This window comes from Corvus cornix, chromosome 1, assembly GCF_000738735.6.
Source record: "Corvus cornix cornix isolate S_Up_H32 chromosome 1, ASM73873v5, whole genome shotgun sequence".
Taxonomy (NCBI): domain Eukaryota; kingdom Metazoa; phylum Chordata; class Aves; order Passeriformes; family Corvidae; genus Corvus; species Corvus cornix.
In genome coordinates this window covers 10,835,914-10,859,235 of record NC_046332.1, presented here as the reverse complement: position 1 = coordinate 10,859,235, position 23,322 = coordinate 10,835,914, and the positions used below count along the sequence as shown (strand labels likewise).

Sequence of the window (23,322 nt, the reverse complement as noted above, 5' to 3'; positions counted from 1 at the left end):
CTGTTGAATGCAATCACATGAATATGTTCAGTGCAGTTCTTTTGGTCTCACTCACTGATGAAACTGAGCAACAAAATTTGAACAAAACCATTCTTCTTTAGCAAGATTATGTGTAGACTGAAAAAGAGAAGAAACCAAAAAATGTGGTTTAGTAATAATGTAGGCAGTCAATGAAACTTCTTCAGGTTATTGACAAGGCCTTACTATGTATTGATTTAGAAAACACTGGAGTTACTTATTGATGTTACATTGAACTGGGAAATGACTCTTCCAGTTACATCAAGGAAAGATGGCTTTATATAACACAAAGGACATGGTTTGTGACCTGTCAGCCATGCTCAAATCTCTGTTATGGCAGGGGAAGCTGGAAATATTACGTACCCCGACCAGCTGAATCTATAGAGCTGTGGTTATAGATAATAACTATCAGATAATTACTTTATACTACGTCATACATGGTTTGAGATACTGTGGTGCAGTTTTGCTTGTTTATTTGCTAGATTCTTGACTTTAGTTCTTTTTTTATGACAATTTCCCCCACTCACCGTAATCATTAAGTGAATAGATTAAAACTATAATTTTGAGATATTCCCCCCAAAGCTGAGACAAGATTTACAGAGAGAAGTTCACCACCTACCTGCCACTGCCTTTCATTGTTACCAATTTTATTAGATGATGAATTGATATCAAATTCCAGTGTATGGGAAACCAAATCACCTGCAGTGGTTGCTGTTTGCTAAACAACTTGAGGAATGGTAACGCTGGAATAACTGATGTTGCACATCTCAAAAATCCTATGCTGTGTCCTGAATGGTAGAATATTGAAATTTTAAATGTAAACTAGTTTGCTTTTAGTAGTCCTGATGCTTAAACTGGTGATGTGTTACTGGGTTTTAGCATTGTAGATACCCATCTGTCCTATGGATACATCTGCAACTTCAATATGCCGTTCTCATGCACTCATCTGCATGTGTGCATAACCTTGCCATTATTTCATTGCCCTGTAAAATTCATAGGTCTACTTATGTAAGGGAAAATAAATAAGTAAAAAGAAAGTACAACGTTCAAGGACTTACTACTACACTATTCATCGATATGGTATTTTAAGATTTTTAAAAACTTAATTTGACATTTCACACATGTAAATATGACCACAGACAATATTTTTTCTAAAAAATAAGTGAAAATTGTACCTTTACAGAATTGGGCATTGACAACCTTCCAGTTCTTCAACATAATCCATTGTTGTGGACTAGACTACTAAATTGACCAGAAGTACTTTGTGCTAGCTGTCATATTTATTGTCATTGCTGCAGTGGCTGGTTGTTTACTGCAGTTTGTCATTACCCCCTCTTAAAAGACAGCACTCTTGAAATGCTTTACATTTGGATCACTGTGTGGAAAGATGCCTGTTCCAGCTCTCCAAAGAGGAATGGATAAGGACTGGATTTCAGATACTGTCTACATGGTGTCACAGCCAAAACCACCACTGGCTGCTGATAGCAGCCTGCCACATCCCTGCTGCTTGAAGAGTGGGTGATTTGATCCAAAGTTCAGAACAAGCAGAACTTGCTTCTATAGCTTATGTATGTAAAGAGTCTGAGCTTGTATTTAACGGGAAGAAACCCAAACCCACAACTGCTGCTGACTTGTTTTATCAAAGGTTTGGTCATGAAGATTGAAGAGGGTATTTATAGTATAAGCTTGAGAGAAGACTTGCCATGACACGGAATGAACAGTTATTCACTGTAATACAGCTGAATTAAAGCAAAGGCTTTTTCACACATTTGAGTTTCCATGTTTGTAAACTTAAAAAAGGTGCATGACTCCAAATGTACTTGCTTTAGGCTTTCACAGGTTGGGTAGCTGTACTGCTAATAAGCTGATGTGTTTCCTAGAATGTTTTTGGTTGTGACATGTCCTGTATACACGTTTTCATGTGTGTTTGGTTCTCAGAGTAAGCTGCTGATTTGTTTGTGGATAACAAAGGAAATTCTGTTGGTCTGTTGTAATCATTGCCTGATTTACATTTTTTTTTATTTTTCCCTTCCTAGCTCTTCATTGCAGTAAGAAGCGTTATCAGCTTTTCACAAAGTAGGAAGGATAGAAATTCCACCTAGGAAAAAAAAAAAAACCAACTAACCAACCTTCCCTTTTCTCCCATTTTGCTGGAAGGGCTTAGAAAAGGAGGACTAAGGAAGACCAGAATTGCATTGCCCTGAGGTCTACAACTTAACTCAATTTGATCTTAAACCAGTGACTGTTTTAAGATCTGATGAATCACTATCAGAGTTAAAAGCACCTATACCACAGTGCTGAGAAGCTGACATCCCAGGCTTCAGGGGTGATTTGTGTCTGGCCCTAGTAGCTCAGGCAATACTATAGCTTAAAAGGGTGACAACCTAATTCTTGTGAAGGATGTTTTCAAAAAGGAGACAAGTTTTTAAACCTTTTTTAAACCTTTTTTTCCCCATCTTTTTTTCATTTGAGGCCTTTTTGTTAGTAGCTGAGACAACCCAGTCTTACAGGCAGAGAGCTGCAAATGTACTACCTCTACAAAAATGGAGGAAAATCAGTAAACAAATGTTAAATAGCTGAAACAAGATGCAGGAGGGTGTGTGATGGCCTGAAGGTTTTACTGGCAGTGTCCAAGATGCCCACATATGAGTGAGCTATGCAGGTCACCCCAAATGGGTTCCAATAAAAGCTTTAATACTAACACAAACAGCCCTATTTATAGACATATCCGTCTGTCTAAAGATAAACGGCTCCCAGTCATGTCTAGACTAACATCAGAGCAGTGCTGGTGTTGAAAGCGGGGGTTAAGAATTAAGAGTACAAGCCACACTATTCTTTAAATTACTACTTATTACAATGAGCATGTAAACTTTGTGGCAGCAGTGCAGCTTTGAATGCCATGTGACATTGTGTCACCCAAGACACCTCTTGTTCATGTTCAGGCATCAGAGGGGTACATGTGGTAGACGTGACCTGTAAAGCTAAATACTCTCCTGCATGTGTCCAAAGCTTTGAGAATGCGTCAATGGGTGGATAGATCAGTAAATGACTTTCATTGCTAACTATTTTCAGCAGCTGGGTTTTAATGAGTCTTTCAACTGTTGCTACTGTGTTTAATCTGCTCACTTACTCAGCATTCAACATTAGAGAAGCTTTCTAGGAGGTAAATGTTGTCCTGATTACAGAAGAGGTTAGTTTGATTGTGTTCTGCACAGACCTTGTATTGTTCTTTTTGTTGTTGTTGTTCATTGAGAAATATATGCTGTGCACACAGATAATTAGTGTAAATAAGCAAGTGTTGTGCTTGGAAGTGCACATTCAAATATACAATTGTTATATTAAGATAAGTATCTTGGACTGCACCAAGTTAAAACCCAAGGTCCTGACTCTGGTCTTGCCGTGTGTTTGAGTGGGTTTTCCTTTTAGATTTGTGGTTTATATATATTAGCAATGGCTGAATAGAGTGAAAAAGATGGCAAAAAGTCTTTCCCTTCCTTTTCATTTAACATAAGAGCTTTTCCTTAGTTTATTTGCTATGCTGCCTAACAGTTCTTATCAAAATAAGGACAGAGCAGCTGCTCTTAAGGGTAGGGAATACTTAAAACATGTAATGTACCTATGTGAAGAAAATGTAGGGTAGTGGTATTTCTGGTAAGTGTACTAAAAAAAAGATACATCCAGGAGCTTTGATCAAATGCCAGCTCTGACATCAGTCCTCTCTGTAATCTTTCTTGCTGATCTGTGACCTTGACCTTGTGTTTGTGTTTGTATGTCAAATCTATTTTAGGGATGGACAAACTAAGTTCAGTTTAAAAGGATTTATACTCCAGTTTCACAGGATACCTTAGTAAAATATAAAAATTAAAATATTTGGATCAGTTAAATTTTCAGTCATCTTTTAAGATTTCAGTGTATTTGAAGATACTGACTTTTTGTTGTTGTTGTTGTTCTTTTAGTTCTGTTTAGGAGGTGGTTCTTACAAACATGTCTTTAAGTCACCAATAAACTCTCCTAAATTCAGCACAGGCGTTCTGCCTGGAGGTGGGGTTTTCTTTTCAAGCACCTCAGCAGTGGCTGTGCTTTTGTGTGGCATTAAGTGAGGTTCAGCAGTGAAAGTAGTCCCGGCTCTTTGTCCTTCCTCACGCCATTTGTAATCCCGCATTCCCACATGGAGAACTGCAGAACAGACGCTTGGCAGGGTCTTTGGGGTTTCTTTGGACTGTGACGAGGTCCTTAGTCTGGCTTGCCTTGTAGGAGCTCTGTGCCACACGACTTCAGCAGGTTCTTGAGCACAGCCCTTACTTTAAACATGTGCAAACAGGGCAGCAGAGTTGGTTGGTATAACACCAGCACTTTGGGCTTCATAAAGCCTTAGTGAGGCTGTTGTTTTCACAGGCACTGTGAAATAGGATCCCAAATTAGCTAATACTTATATGCAAGTATGGAGTAATCGATTTATTTTTAATAGGTCTTTTATTTCTGGGGTGGTGTTGTTTTATGTAGAAAATCACATGCTTTCTTCAAAAGTCGGTCACACATCTATGTTGCTTTGTTTTATACAGTTTTTAATTTGGCATAAGCACCTGTTTCAACTCTCCTGACAGTAATGGAACAAGCAGTAATAATAAGTAGCTTTTTTTTTTTCTGCTCTTGCAATTATTTTCTTCATGAAGAACTCATTAAAAACAGATACAGAAGGTTTCCTTTCCACAACTTTGTGATGGCATATTATCTTCTTAAAATGCATGGCACCTTTATCAACATAAATTTTGAGAAATTATTTCAAAGTGTATATCCTTACAGTGAGGGATAGTTTAACACTTCCCCTTGCCAGCTATCCATTGTTTTTACCACGCCTTTGTGGCAGTAAATACCTCTTTCTCTGGTTTTGAGTTAAGTTGGTATTTTAATTGTTCCGATTTGACTCGTAGCTAGGAGTGGGTTGCAGTCCTGTTCTTTATGTGTGAGGGTCAGATGATCATCTCTGTATTCATCTATATGACTTAAAGTCCTTTCAGTATTTTACTTAGGGATTTACGTTGTGAATGTTTTTAGATTAACTCTGGCATAGTGATAAGGTAAGGACTCTGTCCTTTTGTCTTTATAGGATGTTATGAGCTTCTCTCAAGGTTTCACTGAAGTTGATTCTTATGTTTTATCTTGAATTTCACTTGGTTTTATTGCTGTTCTGGAGAGGAAAAAATTGTAATTTTTTGTTTGAATTGAGCTAGTAGAGACCATCTTGTTAATGTGGATTTTTCCTTTCCCACTTAAATGTAGTTATATGAGCCTTCTCTATGTCCACAACAACCTTTGGAAACATCAACAACAATAAGCTGAAATCTCTTATTACAACAGAAGCTGTAGTGTCCTTTCCACAAAAAAAAAAAAAAAAAAACCCCAAAAAAAAACCACACACACACAACAAAACAAACCCAAACCACAAATCATCTGGGCTTCTAACATGGATTTATGGGGCTTTTACATACAGTTGGATGCTATGTGACTGTGATCCTGTATTTCACTTTGCCTGGAATTACTGTGTGTTTGTGTTCAGTTAGCTGAAGCCTGTTCTGTTGGGAAGTCTACAAAGTGGCTTTCATTCATAACCGTGAGATGCCTGGTCCCAAGTGAAACACAGCCATTACTGTCAGTAAAATACTGGGCATTACTCTTTAGTCCTTTGTTGCACTTTGACATCTGAAACCAGTGCTTGGTTAAAATAACATAAAATGATTTAAAGTATGCCAAACCACCTAACATACAGTTATTCCAAGAAATACACAGCTTTAGTGCACTGCTATCAATAAATGCCTGTATCTTTAGATCCCTCCAACAAGCAGAAGGTCAGAGTTGTGTGGAAATGCATTATCTGCATGCATTGATCATAACTCAGAAGCATGATTGCCCAGGAGAGGACATTGATTTCTTCACTGTATATTAATCAAGTTTCATTCTTGGGGAGTTGACGTAGAGTTAAATGCATAATCAGTGATTTGGTTTTGTAGGTGTGAGAGGGAATGACAATCTGGTTGAGTTTCCTTTTAATTGCTTATTTGTAGGCAAGTGGTTTACCAAAGATTGGAAGATCTGTCCATTCTGTTGCATATTATCTACTCCTCTATTCTGAAAACAAGTCTTTGTATAGATTTCTGTGTGGTTTTTGCTCTTGGTCTCTTGAATAAGAAGACTGAATTAACCGAAAACTTTCTGCTCACTGTATTTCTGAGCTTGGATCAACACCATTACCCAAGTTAGTTGAGATTTAGTGATACATGCTGTTTCTGGATCCTTGCCCTTAATGGATGTGGGGTGGGGTTGTAATTTCGCTGCAGTATCTTTTAGTTTCTGCCTTTTTTTTCCTCAGTAGCAGAAGACCATTGAGCAGTGACTGACGGGACAGGTTTAGATGTCAAATACTTGATTCCTTCACAGGTGGTGGTTGTAAGCTGAATGTCTGTTCTTCCTCATTCCTTACAATTAGCAAAGACTTGGCAGAGAGTGTGTTTCTAAGTTCATGCCTTGAGTGTTAGCAGATCATGATCAAGAAATGAATTCAAAGATGTCCTTTACAGTACCATTAGAGAACAAAATATAAATATTTCTCCAGTAGTATTTGTAAGCAGAAATATATGTGCATGAGCCTGGGTAAGGAATTGACTGAAATTTCTATGGAACACCAGGTGAATCATGGTTATATGAACAGCATGGGATTTTCTGCATCTAGGAGTGATTATTTCTGTGATGCTCTGTTCTTTTACTTGTTAAAATAAGAAATACTTATTTAAGGTAGGCTGAGCTATTGTTTGAAGAGTGTCACAGCATGAAAAATGGCCACATGTGTTTCGTCTCTGAACTTTGCAGAACTTTCCAGCAGGAGGTTTTGATGTGCACGCCAGATTTGGATTAAGCTGTATATGGTGCTTAAGTGTACTTATAAACCTTGGAGAGCTGCTACTAAGGCTTTCACAAACTCAGCTTTCATGGCAATTGTCTGCTCCCCGTTTTCCCCTTCCCATGTGCTCTTTTGGGGGTTTCATTGGATTTGGGGTGATGTTGGATGAGGGATTTTTTTATTTCTCGGGTAGGGTTTTGGTTGGTTGATTTGGTATTTTGTTACGGCCTTTTTTTTTCCTTATTTTCACTTTCTTTCCCCCTCCTGGCAGAGTGCGCAGCCTCGCCTTGCTGCCTCCCCGAGCAGCCCTCTGCGTGGATATGGAAATGTCCCTGACATTTCCACACCTCATTTCAGCACACAGTAGAAATGTTGTGTTCCCCCTTGATATATTACGTACCATCCCAAAGCTCCTCGTTGTGGTATTCTGTGGTCTGAGTGAGTCACAGATTCCCGGACTGGTGAATCCCATGTGAAATCTGAGGAGTGGAGGGACACTTGAGGTGACCGAATCCCCCTTTCCACACCCCAAATGGAATGTTTAGGAACAGCCTCCCCTTTCTTATGTGCCTCTGGTGCTACTGTTAACAAGAACAGTAATCTGCATTTACATATTAGTGGTCTTTTAAAAGCTGAAGTAAATAGTCTCTACCACGAGAACACTTGGGATTTTTTTCTTCTCCACTCAGTTGTTGGTTGGCTAACATTTCAGTCCAGTGGTCTGTCAGGTCTTATTCTCAGAGGAAAAACTGTCTCGTGCCTGCTGTGCTCTTGGTTCTGCATTCCTGTCAATTTTGTGTGACTTACAGGCTTCTCAGGTATGTGGGGCTTGTGCGCTTTTGTAAAACGGTAGATTTTGCATCTCTTTGAGCTGTTTCATCATCTGTTATGGAATTGGTTTGCTATAGTATTCTTCAAAATCCTATTATTGAAACTGCTAAAATAATCAAAAGGTTTTGATCAGGGCGGTTTGGGTCTGTTCCTTTCTACACACCCCCTCCCACTGCTGCCCCATCCCCACACTGTAGAAAACAACACCTCTCTGTTGTTTAAAACTTAAGGTCAGGTCGGGGCTGGGTCTGGCAGCACACAGCTTAAAAAATCATGGGGGAAAAGGCTTTTCCATTTGTGTGCTTGTGCAGAATTTGGCCGTGGAGCCGTGGCTGTCGCTAACCCTGCATTATCTGAGGGGGTATTTTGCAGAGAGAGCGATGCTGCCGTGTGCTCCTTGCCAGCCTGGAGGGAACAGCCCCAACTCAGGATGGGGAATGCCAGCTCTGGTGGGGTTGGAGTCTCTGGAGCCCCCTTCAGAATTCCTGGTAGCAGCAGGAGCTCCTGCTGCTGCTGCAACACGATTCCTCATGAGCCCTCTCCTGACTGAGCTGTCTAAAAGGGATAGGCTATCCCATGTTTAAAATGTCTTTTGGAGTCAGTCAGCAGGCCTACGAGGAGTGAGTAATGTGCCAAGCTCCTGAGAAGAAGCTTATTTTTTCTTTCTCAGACCGATACCCTACAGTTGTAGGAGAGGAGCCTGATTTATTTTATTTAAATTGAATTAGTTGTAAAAACAGGCTTCTGGATTCCCAAGTTCTTTTGAGTGCAGCCATGGGTAATTCACCCACTTATTGCTGAGTTTTTCTCCCCCATCTGATCATTTTTGCTTTTTGTTTTTTTCTTTTTACTTTTGCCTTTTTCTAAATTACATTTGCAAAGGGAACCTTCAAAATGTCTTGGCTGCCTGTATCAAAACTGTGAAGAGGTCTCAGCTGCTCCATTCATCTCAACAGATTTCTGACACAAAGCATGGATTTTGGAAAGCAAAGCACTCAAATACTTGATTCTCTTAAAGCACGTGCTTAAGTACCATTGAAGTACCTGCTCGTTTGTGCAGCTCTGTGCATTTGGTGTCGGGGTTGTTGATCAGGGCTGTTTCACTGCTCAGAACCTTTGCAAAAAGAGCCAACTAAACACTGAAGTGCTTTTACCACTGCTCTGAAAACATCCTTCCTGCTGAAATCAAAGGTGTGCAAATTGAGCTTAATAGCAAAATAGTTCTGGGACAGCAAGTCTCACTACCCCCACTCATTCTTAGTTCACTGCAAGATTCTGCTGCAATTTCCAGTGCATCTAGGAATTTTTTTTGAGATCCTGATTTCATTGTGCTCGTCAGCATTTTACTGCAGGCAGGCATAAATAATGGGGAATCACTTAAAATCCTGTGTTTTAGGTACTTTTTCAGTGCTGGTGCTGGAGCTGCTGAGCAACACACAGCCTTTAATATATTTATCCTCAATTATCTTTCTGAAGTTTCCATCTATTATTACTCTATCTGGGAAAACAGGGTACAGAGAAGTAAAACCAGAAGTCAGACAGCCTGTCTGCAGCACAGTGAGTAATTGGACCCCTGGATCCCAAGCTGCCACTGTAATCACTGTACTGCATTCCTCAAATCTGTAAGAATTAAAACGACAGTCTGAGCTGTTGGTTGATGTGGTGGGCTGGAGCCTTTACACTTGGGAATATGAGAATGGGAAGGCAGTGAAGCTAGTGGGAGAATTTTTCTGGCTCTTCCAGTAGTAGTTAAGCATTAGAACACCAAATTTATTAAATAACTGGAGATTTTTATTTCACAGACCAGTTTGATTTTAGCTTTACAAATGCATGTTTTGATTCATCTCAACTTAAAAATGGAGCATAAAATTGCTACAGGAATTTAATCGTCATGAAAAAACTCTGAAATGCAGTTAATAAAAATGTTTTATCTGTGTGAATAAATACTAATCTCAACTTCTATTAATGATTCTAACCATGTGCATGAGTTTGGGTAATCTCTCTTCTAATGAATGTTCATGTGGGCAATCTGCTAGCCATTGCCAGTTTCCTAAATGATTACCTTAATGGTTTCTGTAAGGTTTTTTTCCAGTGATCTTGAATTAAGAGTGCAGAAGAAGACACCTTGATAATACCAAGTTTTTTGAGTTACCCAATAGATTATGTAACCCTCCTATTCAAATAATGCTAGTCTAGTGTTGTTAATTCACTGTGGCTCTCTGTTCCATTTAGCAAAAGGATTTAACTAGAAATACTAGTCTGGGATATTGGAAAAATTCAATATGGATGTAATTTTGCTAGTTAAATTGGGAACTGTCTATAATTTCTTAAATAGCAGGAACTGCATATCTATTGGGTGAACTACAAGTCTGCTGTTTGTTTGGAGTCTCCAGTTAGGTTTTGCAGGTGAAGTTTTCATTCATTCAAAGAATTCCTTAAAAATCAAAAACAAATATTCAGGAGCAAAAAGCCATTGGTTCTGTTGTTGTGCTTTAACATACTAGAACCTGTGTTCGCAGATTTCATTATCTTTTGCAGCAGTAATATTTTATGGTAGGCAAAGGATCTTAAAGTTTGTTGCTATTGGTGGATAAATATATTTGTAGTTTGCAAACAAAGAAAAACTTCAAGTGCAAAAGTGGAATTAATATTCTGGACGTATACAGTTCAGTGAACATTTTAATATTCCCTTATCTTCCCTATTGTGCCTACAGTTTCTCCCTAGGCACATTTTAAAAGGCTGTAGGACTGATTTCTCATGGTGTGCTTCACTTGGGGAGTGTCTCACCACGTCACAGCATTTGTGCTGTGGATTCTGCTGCTGCTTTAGTTTTGTCTAGGTAAAACATGACTTAATGAGCTGTAATCAGTGGGTGCTCCTGGACGTTCTGCAAAACAGTTGGGTTGTTTATTTCTCAGGATACAGAAGTCTGGGAGAAGATAGTGGAAGTTACAAAAAAAGCGTGCATTTAGAGTAGTTGTGGTCAGGAAAGCACATCAACTTATCAATTTGTTTTGTCACAGTAATTAAATATAATATTTAGGTCTAGAGATTCATAGATCTTAGCAGTTGCTTCAGCCCTTACTGGGAAATAAAAGAGATCTGTTGCTATATGATTTCTCCTTTCTCTTTCTTCTGCCTTTTTCGTTAACTTTCTTTTCTTTTTCATTACCACTGCTCCACTAATTTCTTAAATATTTAATTTAAAAAAAAATTAACATTTCACTGGGTCCTGGGAAGTGAAGTTCTTTTGTACAGTTTATATGTACTTTTTAAAAGTTGCTGAATGGTTGCCTCAGTGTCCTGCTGAACGTTTATTTCCAAAGCTGGTTTGGATTTGGCGTGACTACACTTCAGATGGACATTATCATGTGAGATTTTAACACTGTAATAATACCTTTTGCTTCACTAGATCAGAAGAGGCTTTTTAAAAGGATTGCTGATGTCCTGTTCTTATGTGTTAAGTGCTTTCCAGATTTCATTCTCTTTAAAGAAACTTCTTTGCAGCTACCCAATTTCATTAAGTTTATCAGTATTTCGCTAGCACTGGGTAACTAAAATAAAATTTAAAAAATGAAAAAGGGGGCAAAACACTTCTGGAAATGGTTATTGTATGTAAACTGTACTGGCTACAAGTGTCATCTCCTACAAGAGGCTTTTTAAGTACCCGAGGGATTTGTGTGGTCTTTTTTGAATTACCCAAACGTGTAATGAGTAAAGTTGTACTGAATATTGGCTTAATGGTGCACTTGTTTGGGACTCTATCTTAAAGGTGACCTGCAAGCCCTGCTTTTCTCAGATAGTCAGAAATCCTGACAAAATTTCAATTTTATTATCTTAAATGTGGTACAGAGCATATCAAGTGCTACTTGCTTCTTTTTTAGTAACAGCACACTGTCAGCTTCATTTCCTTTTGAAACATGAACATTTGGTTGCAGACAAACAGTTTACTTTTGGAAGCTGGAAAAATATATTCTCCAGATAAAGTGCATTCCCAAATCTTTGAGGAAATTAGTCTAATTGTATTGCTGTTACTGTTGCTGGATGTTTGATGTTTTCATTTGAAATCTTGATTTTATTTTTAAAGGATTTGTTATTTGTGATTTTTATTCTGGTTTTGGGTTGAAACTCTGCAAAAGCCCACCCAGAGGTACAGAGGTTTTTGAAGGAACAGTAAGATATCAGTAGTTTTCAGTTAGATGAATCCACATCTAAGTTGTTTCATGTTTGAAGGAATACTGTGTCTTCTACCAGTAATTGTGTAAATACTGGTTAATGTGGGCATGAATTTCTGAGAGAAGTACTGAGACCTTAATAATAGCTAACACCTTTGCATTTGATATTTAAATGCATGGGTGTACACATTTACAATACAAGGCATTGCTGGTTAGATTTTTTTGTTTGGGTTTGTTTTGGGCGGTTTTTTTAAGGATAGCTCCATTTTTAGAGTTTTTCTAGATTACTTAAAACCTAATAAGGGAATCTTTGCCCTGGGAGATTAGGACTGTTAACATGACAGCTATTTAGTAGTTCTTATTCTTTACTTTTTTAAGATCTGATTCTTTTCTGACTTCTAGTTGCCTGTAGGTTTTGAATTAAAAGCTAGCTTCTGGGAAATCAATCATAAAATATTCATTCACTTTAGGAGGAGGCAAGGATTTCATCTGTGTACATCCCTTTTAAACTTGTAAATACAAGTTTTCAATGGAGTTTTAGCTAGTGAAAGCAAATTGCAGAGTTCAGTATGCAGAAGGACACTTACCTTTGCTCATGTTGAATATTTATGCCAGTTCAGTATTGAATGAGTGAAGGAGGAGGCATGTGTGGTGTGATGATCTCATTATTGAGCTGTGGTGACTGAACTGCTCGTGCTGCCCATTGACCCAGCCCAGCCCTGTAAGTGAAACTGAAGAGACGCATCCAGCACAAGCACCATTGCTGTGCATTTTAAAACAGCTTTTTATACCACATTGCCCCATCCAAGGGAGTATTTAGTAGAGATACTACTCACTCTTGAAGAATAACAAGACTTCAGGGAAGAACTGGTTTGGTTTAGTTTTGCCATCATATGTTTCATGTACAGATAGAACATAAAGGTGAAAATCCTCCAGGAAAGGGAGGGTTTTGATGCCAGGATTTATATTGCATCAGGAGCATAAGCAACCTTTTCACCACTCTTATCACATGATTGTTCTAATGACTTGTGGTTGTTGGGTGCTGCAAGAAGAACAGATTTCACCCCCGTTGTGTTACCATACTGGACTTTGCATTAGTGCATAGTCCTGGGCAGCACTAACGACTTGGTTTCTACTTTCAGCAATATCATCCCCCTGCCAAACAAAAATGTACTCGTATATATGATGCTGCCTATTCTGTTATTTGAAAACATACTCAACATGAAACTAAACATTGATTTTAGGCCTGCCTTTTCCTGTTAGTTCTATTTTAGAGTGGTAGCCTGCGTGTCCTGTGTATTTACATTTACAGAAGAAAAGTTCATACAACTGTGAAGTAAAATTCAATGGAATTCTTAAAAAACTGTGTTTAGAGTGATTCAAGATTTTCCTTGCAGGTTTGCTAGTCCTTATTTTTAGCTGCAGAATAGCGAAATTCAGTGAAGGCTTGTAGTAGCTGTGCTTATGAGAAGCAAGCTTAATTTTTATATAAGACTTTGTCTCAGAATTGTTTTCATTAAATTCTTTAAATTGGTTACTATGTGTTTTGTCCTTATTTGATTTTTTGTTTCTTCTGGAATGTGTTTGTTGTTTACGGATCCTGAATTTCTGCCTAAGACAATGTGTGGGGAGTTGGGTTTGGATTGATTTTTTTTTTTTAAGGAAAAAAAGTCTTATGCAATTATATCTTATCCTAAATATCCTCTTTCTGTCTTTTGTGTTTCTGACTTAGGAATTTTATGAGCTTGGTGGAAATGGAAAAGGAAGAAAAGCAAGCTGGTCTCCTGAAGAAAGAAGGTGGCAAATACTTAATGGAACTTTGTTTCTGTGGAACCATGTTTTGAGTGCTCCTCCTAGACGTTGTCCATAAATATCCTAGATATCAGCTGATTGCTATGATTGGAAACCTGGCTCACCAAACAGTGTACACTGGGAGAAGCCTGCCTAGGATAATACATTTTCTATTGTTTCTGAAAGTCTGTAAGAAAACACTATAGACATCTACCTGTTATTAACTCTGCATCTTGATTCAGCGAAACTAGTCTTTGAAGTGAACAGAACCAGAGCCTTTTGGAAACTTTTATTGAACATGACTCATGGAGAAGAGCTTGGCTCTGAGATGCACCAGGATTCTGTTGTTCTAACTTACCTAGAGGGATTACTAATGCATCAAGCAGCAGGAGGCTCAGGTACTGCAGTTGACAAAAAGTCCACTGGGCATAGTGGGGAGGATCAAAACTTTAAGATTTCAGGAAATCTATTTCCCAGCTGTCAAAGTAATGGTCCAGTTCTTAACACAAGTACATATCGGGGATCTGGTATGCTGCACCTCAAAAAAGCAAGATTGTTGCAGTCTTCAGAAGACTGGAATGCAGCAAAGAGAAGGCGGTTGTCTGATTCCATTGTGGATTTAGATGGAAAAAAGGAAGCTTTGTTGGCTGGCATGGTTGAAAATGTGCCTAAAGGCAAACAGGATAGCACATTACTTGCCTCTTTGCTTCAGTCGTTCAGCTCTAGGCTGCAGAGTGTTGCTCTGTCACAGCAGATTAGACAGAGTCTTAAGGAGCAAGGGTATTCCCTTAGCCATGATTCTTTACAAGTGGAGAAAGATTTAAGGTGCTATGGTGTTGCATCCAGTCACCTGAAGACTCTGCTGAAGAAGAGCAAAGCAAAAGATCAGAAGCTGGACAACAGCCTGCCTGACATAACTAAAAACCTGCCCAAAGAGAGGTTTATAGAATCTCCTCATGCGGTGCAGAGCAGCCCTAAGGTGATGAACGAGCCCCTGTCATGTGCTGCAAGATTACAAGCTGTTGCAAGCATGGTAGAGAAACGATCCAGTCCTGCTGCTTCGCCCAAGCCCAGCGTAGCATGCAGCCAGCTGGCCTTGCTCCTTTCCAGTGAAGCCCACTTGCAGCAGTACTCCAGGGAACATGCTTTAAAAGCACAAAATGCCAATCAGATTGCAAGCGAGAGACTTGCAGCAATGGCCAGATTACAAGAAAGTGCTCAGAAGGACATAGGCCAATTCGGTTTGGCAAAAGGAATGACAAGCCATCTCAATGGTCAAGCAGGATCATCCCCTAAAACAGTCACTAGCAAAGGCAACATGGCACCATTTCAGAGTTCAGTGGGAATCATGCATTCGCCTCCCAAAACCATGGGATACAAAAGTACTGTGGAAAGGAGTAACCTGAAAACGTCTCCCAGCAACAGTTTGCTCTTACATTTGCTGAAAAGCCAGAATACCACCAAGCACTTGAAAGGGCGTGAGCAGAGTGAGAGAGCCAGCCTTTTTGAAGACAGCAGCACACCAACAACTGTTGATGAGTATTCAGACAACAATCCCAGTTTTACAGAAGACAGCAGTGATGATGAAAGCTCCCATTCTAACTGTCTTCCTATAGACCTATCCTTTAAACAGAGGACAGATAAACCAGATGTAGGTCCACCTGCATCACTGGATAACCTGACTCAGTCCTTGCTTCATAACTGGGATCCAAAAGTTTCCTGTCCAGAGAACAAGGAAGAGAAAGACACTCCGAAAGCTTCTAAGCTGAATCCCCACCAGAAAGTAACACTACTTCAGCTGTTACTCGGGCATAAGAGTGAAGAACAGGTAGACAAGAGTAATGACCCTCAGGGACCACACAGTACAGCTGATGTGGCAAAATTCACTGTACAGACTGGGAAAAGGACTCCTGTTACTGACAGTCCCAGTGCCAACCGCATGACTCCGTTAAGCACTCCACCTTTGCTGGCTTCTGCAAAAGCAGACTCTCCTATAAATCTCTCACACCAGTCCCTGGCTGTCAAGCGGAGCTCACCACCCTATGCCTGCAGCATCCAGCCGGACAGACTGATGAATCCCGCATCTAAACACTTGATAGACCTGTCCAAAAGCAAAGAAATTCAAGGAGCTAAGCTGAGCAGGACCGACAGTCCCCAGAACTCCTCGGCATTCAGTGCCAGCAAGCTGCTGCAGAACCTGGCTCAGTGTGGCATGCAGACTTCCATGTCGAGTGAGGAACAAAGAGCTAGCAAACAGCTGCTGGCAGGGAACATGGATAAACCTGTGGGCTTGATTGATAGATTGAACAGCCCTCTGCTTACGAATAAATTGAGTATGCATGAAGAAAATAACAAAATACTCAGTTGTCAGCCTGCACCCACTGAACAAGGACTTCCAGGTTCGGAAATAGAAAATCTCCTTGAAAGGCGCACTGTCCTTCAGCTGCTTCTGGGAACTCCCAGTAAAGGTAAAAGTGAAAAGAAAGAGAGGATGCTTTTAAGAGATGAAAGTTCTCAAGAACAGACAGACAAGGCTTTGAATGAGCAAATATTGACGGTGAAAATAAAAACCGAACCATCTGAAGAATCAAATGTTCCTTATAATTCAAATGCACAACAAGTAAGAGAATGCAAGGGTAACAAATTCCAAGGGTTTGTTCATTCACTGCAGAGAAACACAGCTGCTTCTCCTGCATCCGAGGAGTTGAAAACTGAGCCTCTTTCACCTCAAGATTTCTCCTTTTCCAAAAATGGCCTGCTAAGTAGGTTGCTGAGACAGAATCAAGACAATTACCCTGCAGATGAGCTGGACAGGAGTCACCGAAACAACGAGCTGACACACCTTGAATCCAGGAGTCTTTGCACGGTACCGAAGAAGAGGAAGCTTCATGCTGAGCCTTTGGAAAGCCCATTAAAAAAGATGAAAAGTAATGTGTCTGATGCTGCAAACAATCACGCTTCTCCTACTGAGGCACTGTATGGGCCTTTGCTTAACCAGCAAGAACTGAAATTCAGCAGAAGTGATGCTGAATTTAAATATGCTGTAAGTCATGGTTCAAATAGTGAAACTGAAAATAGGAGTTGGTCTAGAGATAGTAAAGGCTTTAATGTGTTGAAACAGCTGCTTCTCTCAGAAAACTGTGAGAGAGATCTGTCACAGCATAGGAATAACATACTAACAGAGGGCAAGAAAAAAGGAAACAAAACCAGTGCAACAATGAATAAACCTGAATTCACCATTTCTTCTGTAAGATCATTGATGGGAAGCCCTGTGCAACAGAACAATTGTGTAGATCACAGAACATTTCAGTATCCTGTAGCAGTAAAAAGTCCTGCCAGCTCCCCCTTCCCTGAACATTTGGGGAGTACAGTGTCCAGACTCGAGCCCGACCAGTTTAGCATGTGTTCCATGCCCAGTGAGAAAGGGCCCATCAGATGGGTGATCACAGGCATGGACAAGAATGATTATGAGAAAGACTCTCCAAGACTGACCAAAACCAATCCAATATTGTACTACATGCTACAGAAAGGCGGCAACCCTGTCAGCAGCCAAGAAGCACATGACAAAGAAATTTGGAATGAACCTTCATTTACTGAGAGTTCAACTCATGTTACAATCAAAGAGGAGTTGACGTCTGACGCAGAGCTTAAAACTCCTTTTAGTAACTTAAGAAGCCCTTACAACAGCCATATGGGGAGTAACACCTCTCATCAGCATGGTGGTATGAATGGAGAAGCGCATGGACTTCTGGAAAAAGTGCGAACAATCAAAAAAGAGCCAGAATAAACTGCAGCCTCCTCAGTGAGTTTACAATCAGTGGTTTTGAATCTTTGTTTAAAAAAAAAAAAAAAAAGAAAAAAGAAAAATGAGTATGAACTTGACTACTGTATAAATTGAGCATGATTTTAAGAAAAAAAAGCATGGTCTAATTGAAACATGTTTTCATTTGATAAACTTTTTATTTTTCTGTTGATGTTATTTAAAATACATGTAGATAAAATTTGCTTTACAGTAGATTGTCACAAGGAAAATAGAAGGGTTGTAATTTGTACAAGAAGTTTCTGTATGTATCAGATTAAGTTATGAGTACTCTTTGATCAGAGTCTTATTTGGATCTGCAAGCTTTTGGTATAACATAACGTGTAAGCGTACAGCCTAGGTGGTGGTAATGCTGCGTTTCCTCCCTCCCTGTAAAATAATCCTTCTTTTTTTGAAGCCTGAGCATAGAGACAGTGTACTTTTTTTTTTTTTTGAATGTTTTAATATGTTTTGTGAAATTTTAAGAATAACTTTTAAGAAATGGAGCAGTCCATCCAAGGTATTATCTTGTCATATTGGAAAACCTGCATCAGTGTTAATAATTTAAGTGCACTGAAATGTATTTTTTAGTGCTTCCAAAATTTGTATTGTTATTTTTAAATCTTGTTTGTGGTCCTGCCAGAATAGTGGTGTAAAATCTATTTTTCTTCCTTGCCCTGCTCTTGACAAATGCCTTCCTCAGAATTCTTAGCCATAGTTATGAGTTACTAGTTACGATTAAGGGTTTTTTCTAGGTTTTTATAAAAAAGGCAGATTTTCATAGGCCATGCAAGTACTGCATGAGTCCTTTTGTCGGCACATTCCTGTTGCTTCCCTGCCTAAAAGGGGAAAGCCAAAATGCCTCTTGGAGTAGTGTGATGGATAAGGCTTAGTATATGTATTCAGTGAGGAGATGCTGGAAAGCTTGTGAGGGGGATGAGTGGAATTGTCTGTTCAGCACCATCCTGCTTCCCTGTGGAAGAATACCAACTGTACTAAATCAGACTTTCACTCAAAGATGGAATAGGATTTTAATGAAAAATGTGTTGGCCTCTTCCTACAACCAGGGAAAAGAATCTATAATCTGCCAATATTTATTACTCTCTGAACAGCCGATGCATGGTTTAATGCACTCCCCTTTCACTGCAGAAAATCTGGCTTTAGAATAATTTTCCAGATAGCACTGAGGATAAAACTGTGGTTTTGTCATGTTCTGTAATGGATAGTGGGATATGTCTGAGAAATCCTTCTCTGCCCTTTTCCTCAATCCCCACCTGTGCTGTGATTTGTAACATCTGGCAATACAAGCCTGAGATGGGAGGAACTGAAAATTGCAGTCAAAGCTGAGACACCTTAAAAGAATTGCTGGCTGGGGAAGAGCCATGTGGCTCTGCTTTCCCGTTAGCACTGTCAGTGTTAACTCCATTTGCAGCCCTTATTTCTCTGTTGGGAGGAGGAGGACAAAATCCAGTTCCTCTAAATTATATGAATTATTGGCAAGCAGAAGTTCTGCTGAACTTTTTACTCCCCTAAAAGTTCTCTGTGGCTTCTTGATTTCACTGATAATCCTCTCTGCCATGAGCAAGCACCTAAGCAGTTGGCTTGCACAAATAATGGAAGCTACACTTGGGTTTAATTTTGTCTGTTTTCACCATTGCAAGCCGATGACATGACAAAACTGCTGTTTCTGTCCATCTCATGTCTGCATAGCAGAGATGAGTGACGGGGCATTTTGCTCTTTTCCCGTCTGGTTTGGTTTCAGAGATGCTTTTCCCAGACTTCTGGCTTGCTGAGACAGAGCAAGCTGTTGTCCCCCTCTTTCCCCTGTCCCCAGCCTGAGATCAGTTCCTCCTCTTCCCAGTGCAGTTCCTACTGAGAGGGACTTCTCCTGTCTGACAGCTGGAAAATGCACCACTATTCTGTTTTGCCTCCCTCCGGGGGATACCTTCTTTTAGGGAACACAAATATTTGGCAGTATCCGATAAAAAACATTCCCCCTGGTTTTTATGAGAAATAACAGAGCAATTTAAAGATATATTTTTATGTTATTTCAGTGAAGCATAATATATTAATGGGCTGTACAAAGAAGATTTATATTTTAAAACCTTCACACAAATCTAGTATCATTTTAAATGTCATTGTCTGAAGTATAATATAAAAATAAAATTTTGTTTGTCTTTAATATTGCATTTATAAGTGGCCCAATGACAATTCAGATGTCTCATAGAATAATCATTAATGAGATAAAGTATATTTTGGATTGACAGTGGAACTGAATTCTTTTTATATGAGTCAACCCAGCAGAAATATTAAAAAGATGGTATTTGTTCCATCCATTAAATGTCTTTTAAAGTCTTAATTGATTATTTTTCTTGAAACAATGTGTATATAGGTAGGAAATATATACAATATAGAATAATAGATGGTCCCCAGACTAAATACAGGGCTATAATTTGCTTGAAGGGCTCCACAGAAAAATGCAGCATGAGAGGATGTGGAATTATCTGGTTGAAAAAACTTCTTCAAAGTTAAGTTGAGATGAAGAGTGGGGAAGAGATTCTGACCCTAACAAAAAATAATATTGAGATCGAGCAATGTGCTGACCTTTGTATTTATTCTAGGGTAGTCTATTGTTATAATATATACTTTTGAACATTTAGTTTTGGAAGTTTTATAAAACAGTTAAGTTAAAATGTTAACAGTTTGACCAGTTAAGGATTTAGCTTTCTTTTTAGTTGATGTTAATGAAAGGGTATTGCCATTCTCACAGACGTCAGTAAACTCTAATATACAAGAATTTAAGTTCAGGACATGGTGTTCATGGAAGAATCTTATCTCTTGCAGACATTGCAATCTCAAACAGCAGGTAACAACACCGAGGCCCTTGAGAGAGGGCAGGACATGCCAAGGGACTGCTCAGTCAGCTGCTAAGAGGGCAGCAGCCTCCTCCTATACGAAATTCTCCAGTGGTTATTATAATCACTGGTGTTACCCTCTCCCTAGGAAAGAGAGGTCTTCTTTGAATCTACCCCATCCACATTTACAGCATGTACACCTTAGGACCAAAGGCTCTTGAGTTATTTTTTGTCTTGTAGCATGGGTGAGTAAGAAGGAGTTCCTGTTTTTTGCCTTGGAGACTTTTCCATCAGAGAAGAGGAGCTGGGTTTGTTGCCCCAGGAGAGACTGGTAGGGCTGGCTACATTTTCCCAAGCAACTCTAAAGTCCCTGATTTCCACTAACCCCCATAGATGGATTGCAAACCAGGGTCATTTCTTGAGTAGCACTCAGTACTCTCAGCAACTCCTGTCTCCTCTAGGCCTTTTAGACTATAGATTTGAAGCAAAATGGGGTCTTGGCAGATCTTGGCAGCAGCAGCTGTATGGGCAGAGTGGTGCAGGATCCATGGGTGCTGGTGTGTGATCCCACCATCAAAGGAGCAGGGGGGAGGGGAGAACACACCCCAGTTACAGCCAGCTGAGACTGCTGGGGGAAAGCTGCCTCCAGCTCTCAGAGCAGTGAGGAAGTGAGTTAGGGAATTGTCTCCACACCACGCTTAGAGCTGCAGTTGCAGACCCTGGGAAGTTAAACCTGAATTAACTTTAGCCCCACTTAGCTGGGAAGGGCTGGGGCTGAAGCAGTTGGGTTGTGGAGTGCCCGGTGCCTTGCTCAAGGGGGCGTCCCCAGCACTTGGTGGAGTGCCCAAGCCAGCTGGATTTGGGGATTGACTTGGAATTGCCACGCAGATATGCCTTTTCTTTCCAGAGGGAAGTGTCTGGGACTCAGATATCCAGGTTTCTAGTGTCTCCTCTGCCAAAGCTTGAGGAAATGATGGTGGGTTAAGCATGACCGCAGAATCAAAGGTGGAGAGCTGGAGGGCTTCTCTACTGATTCCACATAGCTGGGCAGCTCAGTTTGAGAAGTTTATATGAGATCAAAAGGGAATTCAGCCATAACTTTCACTTTTCTTAGCCATTTACTCTTAGTGATGTTTTTAAATTTTTAATTTACAAATGTTTTTAAAGGATAGAAATGAGTGGTTTAAATTTTCCCTGTTAAATGTTGGTGAAAGTATTACAGCTCTCATTGACGTCAGTGACATGATATTACCAGTTTGTTCTCTGCCACATCTTACAGAGGAGTAAACTGGTAAGTATATATTATATATATATTTATATATAATGTAAATATGTTGACTTGTTACGCCTATAATATGTTGAAATTGGTTTTTAAAAGGTGATGTAAATAGTGGTTTCCTTAATGAAAAATACATATTTTGTATTGTTCTAATGCAAAGGAAAAAAACCTTTTAATCTTTTTTGTTATGTATATTCCATGTATAAGTGTAAATATGATCACATAGGTTTAAAAACTTTTGCATGTATGTATACAGTTGCAAGTCTGGAAGAATGTATAGAAAAATTCTTTTATTTAAAGTTGTGATTACCTGCTGCATGAAAAGTGCATGGGGGACCCTGTGCATCTGTGCGTTGGCAAAAAAAAAAAAATGTCTTAACAAGTCAGGTCAGTTCAAAACACAACAGTATTCCACTTCTGGACATGACTTCTGCTGTGGTATTTTAGCTTTGTGAAAGAATGTGCTTCAAATCAAAAGGGTCTGGAAAAAAAAAAATGCAAACCTACTTTTAAAACATGAAGTGCTCATACAACTATAATAAATCATGTAAGTTCAGGACTCCATTTTGCATAATTGAAATATTGTACCAGGACTATTCCATCCCTGTAAAACAAAGGAGTATTGATTCTCATTGCCATACATAAGAATTCGGGATTTTACCACAACCAATTTTATTGTGATGTGTCTTCAGTAATTTAACTGGTCTCATTTTTTTATTAGAAATTAATTTCCTCATGTGATGTCACAAAACTGTACATACTGCAGTGTGAAGTTTTTTTAAATCTTTCAGTGTTTACTTCCTGCAGAAGATTTGAATAAATGAGAAAAATGCATTGTCTTGATGGTTTTTAAATCTGCTTTATTTCATGTGTACTTTCCATTCTTGGAATGTTAGTGGGCTTTTTGCATCAGTGCTGTTGATACAAATTTCTGACAACAAAAGTACCTCAAGGAACTTAGGTACACATAGCCTTCAGCAAGGCTACTGACTGGAAACTGAGAGTTGTGGAGCTGGAAATGAAACAATCTAAATCAGATTAACAGCTTTACTTCACAAAGCTCTGTATTATGTTTTATTTAAATACCCTTCTGCTTATTAACTTGAAATCAGTGACCATAAACTGGGAACCTCTAAATGGGAGTTCTCATGTGAAAATAATTTTAAATGTTGAAACATTGTTCAGGTCCCTTGTGTAGGGCAGAAATACCTGTCTTCACACTAAAATCTACTTTGGTTCATATCACAAAGAAGACTTCTCAGTTTATTCTATTTATGTTCTTAAGCAAACATGTAGAATAAGTAAACACTATTTCCCCATGAAGCCCACACAAAGGTTTAATGGTGCACTTCCATCATATTATGGAGTTTTTAAGTCAGCTTATGACATTAGTGCAAATGATGGGCTGCAGCCTTAGTGCAAGTGCTGTTTCTCCAGAAAATTTTTGTTCCAGGGTGTCCAGACACAGTGTCTGGAGCTGTACAGTTGCAAGCAAGCACATAGGATAGGTCATGAGTGTCTTGGGGAACACGAACAGCTGTTCTCATGAATCATCCTGCACTTCCTGGTCTCAGCAATAAATTGTGCACCTGAAGTTCTTTGGAAACATTCTGGAAAGCAGAAAGTGCAATACATAAAGGTAATTTTAAAACAATAATTCTGAGTTCATAGATCTCAA

The 23,322-nt window shown here is 39.3% G+C and overlaps 1 protein-coding gene across 6 annotated transcripts in view; it reads left to right on the top strand.

Moving 5' to 3' along the window:
- The window catches only part of NRIP1 (nuclear receptor interacting protein 1), a 94,995-nt gene extending 72,510 nt beyond the window's left edge, over nucleotides 1-22,485 (top strand). For all 6 annotated transcript variants that reach the window (XM_010399533.4, XM_039556313.1, XM_039556284.1 and 3 more), the window contains one exon: nucleotides 13,653-22,485. In XM_010399533.4, coding sequence (XP_010397835.1) covers nucleotides 14,010-17,498 — 3,489 coding nt within the window. In that variant the 5' untranslated portion in view covers nucleotides 13,653-14,009 and the 3' untranslated portion in view covers nucleotides 17,499-22,485. The remainder of the gene's footprint in view (nucleotides 1-13,652) is intronic.
- Nucleotides 22,486-23,322: the final 837 nt, after the last annotated feature.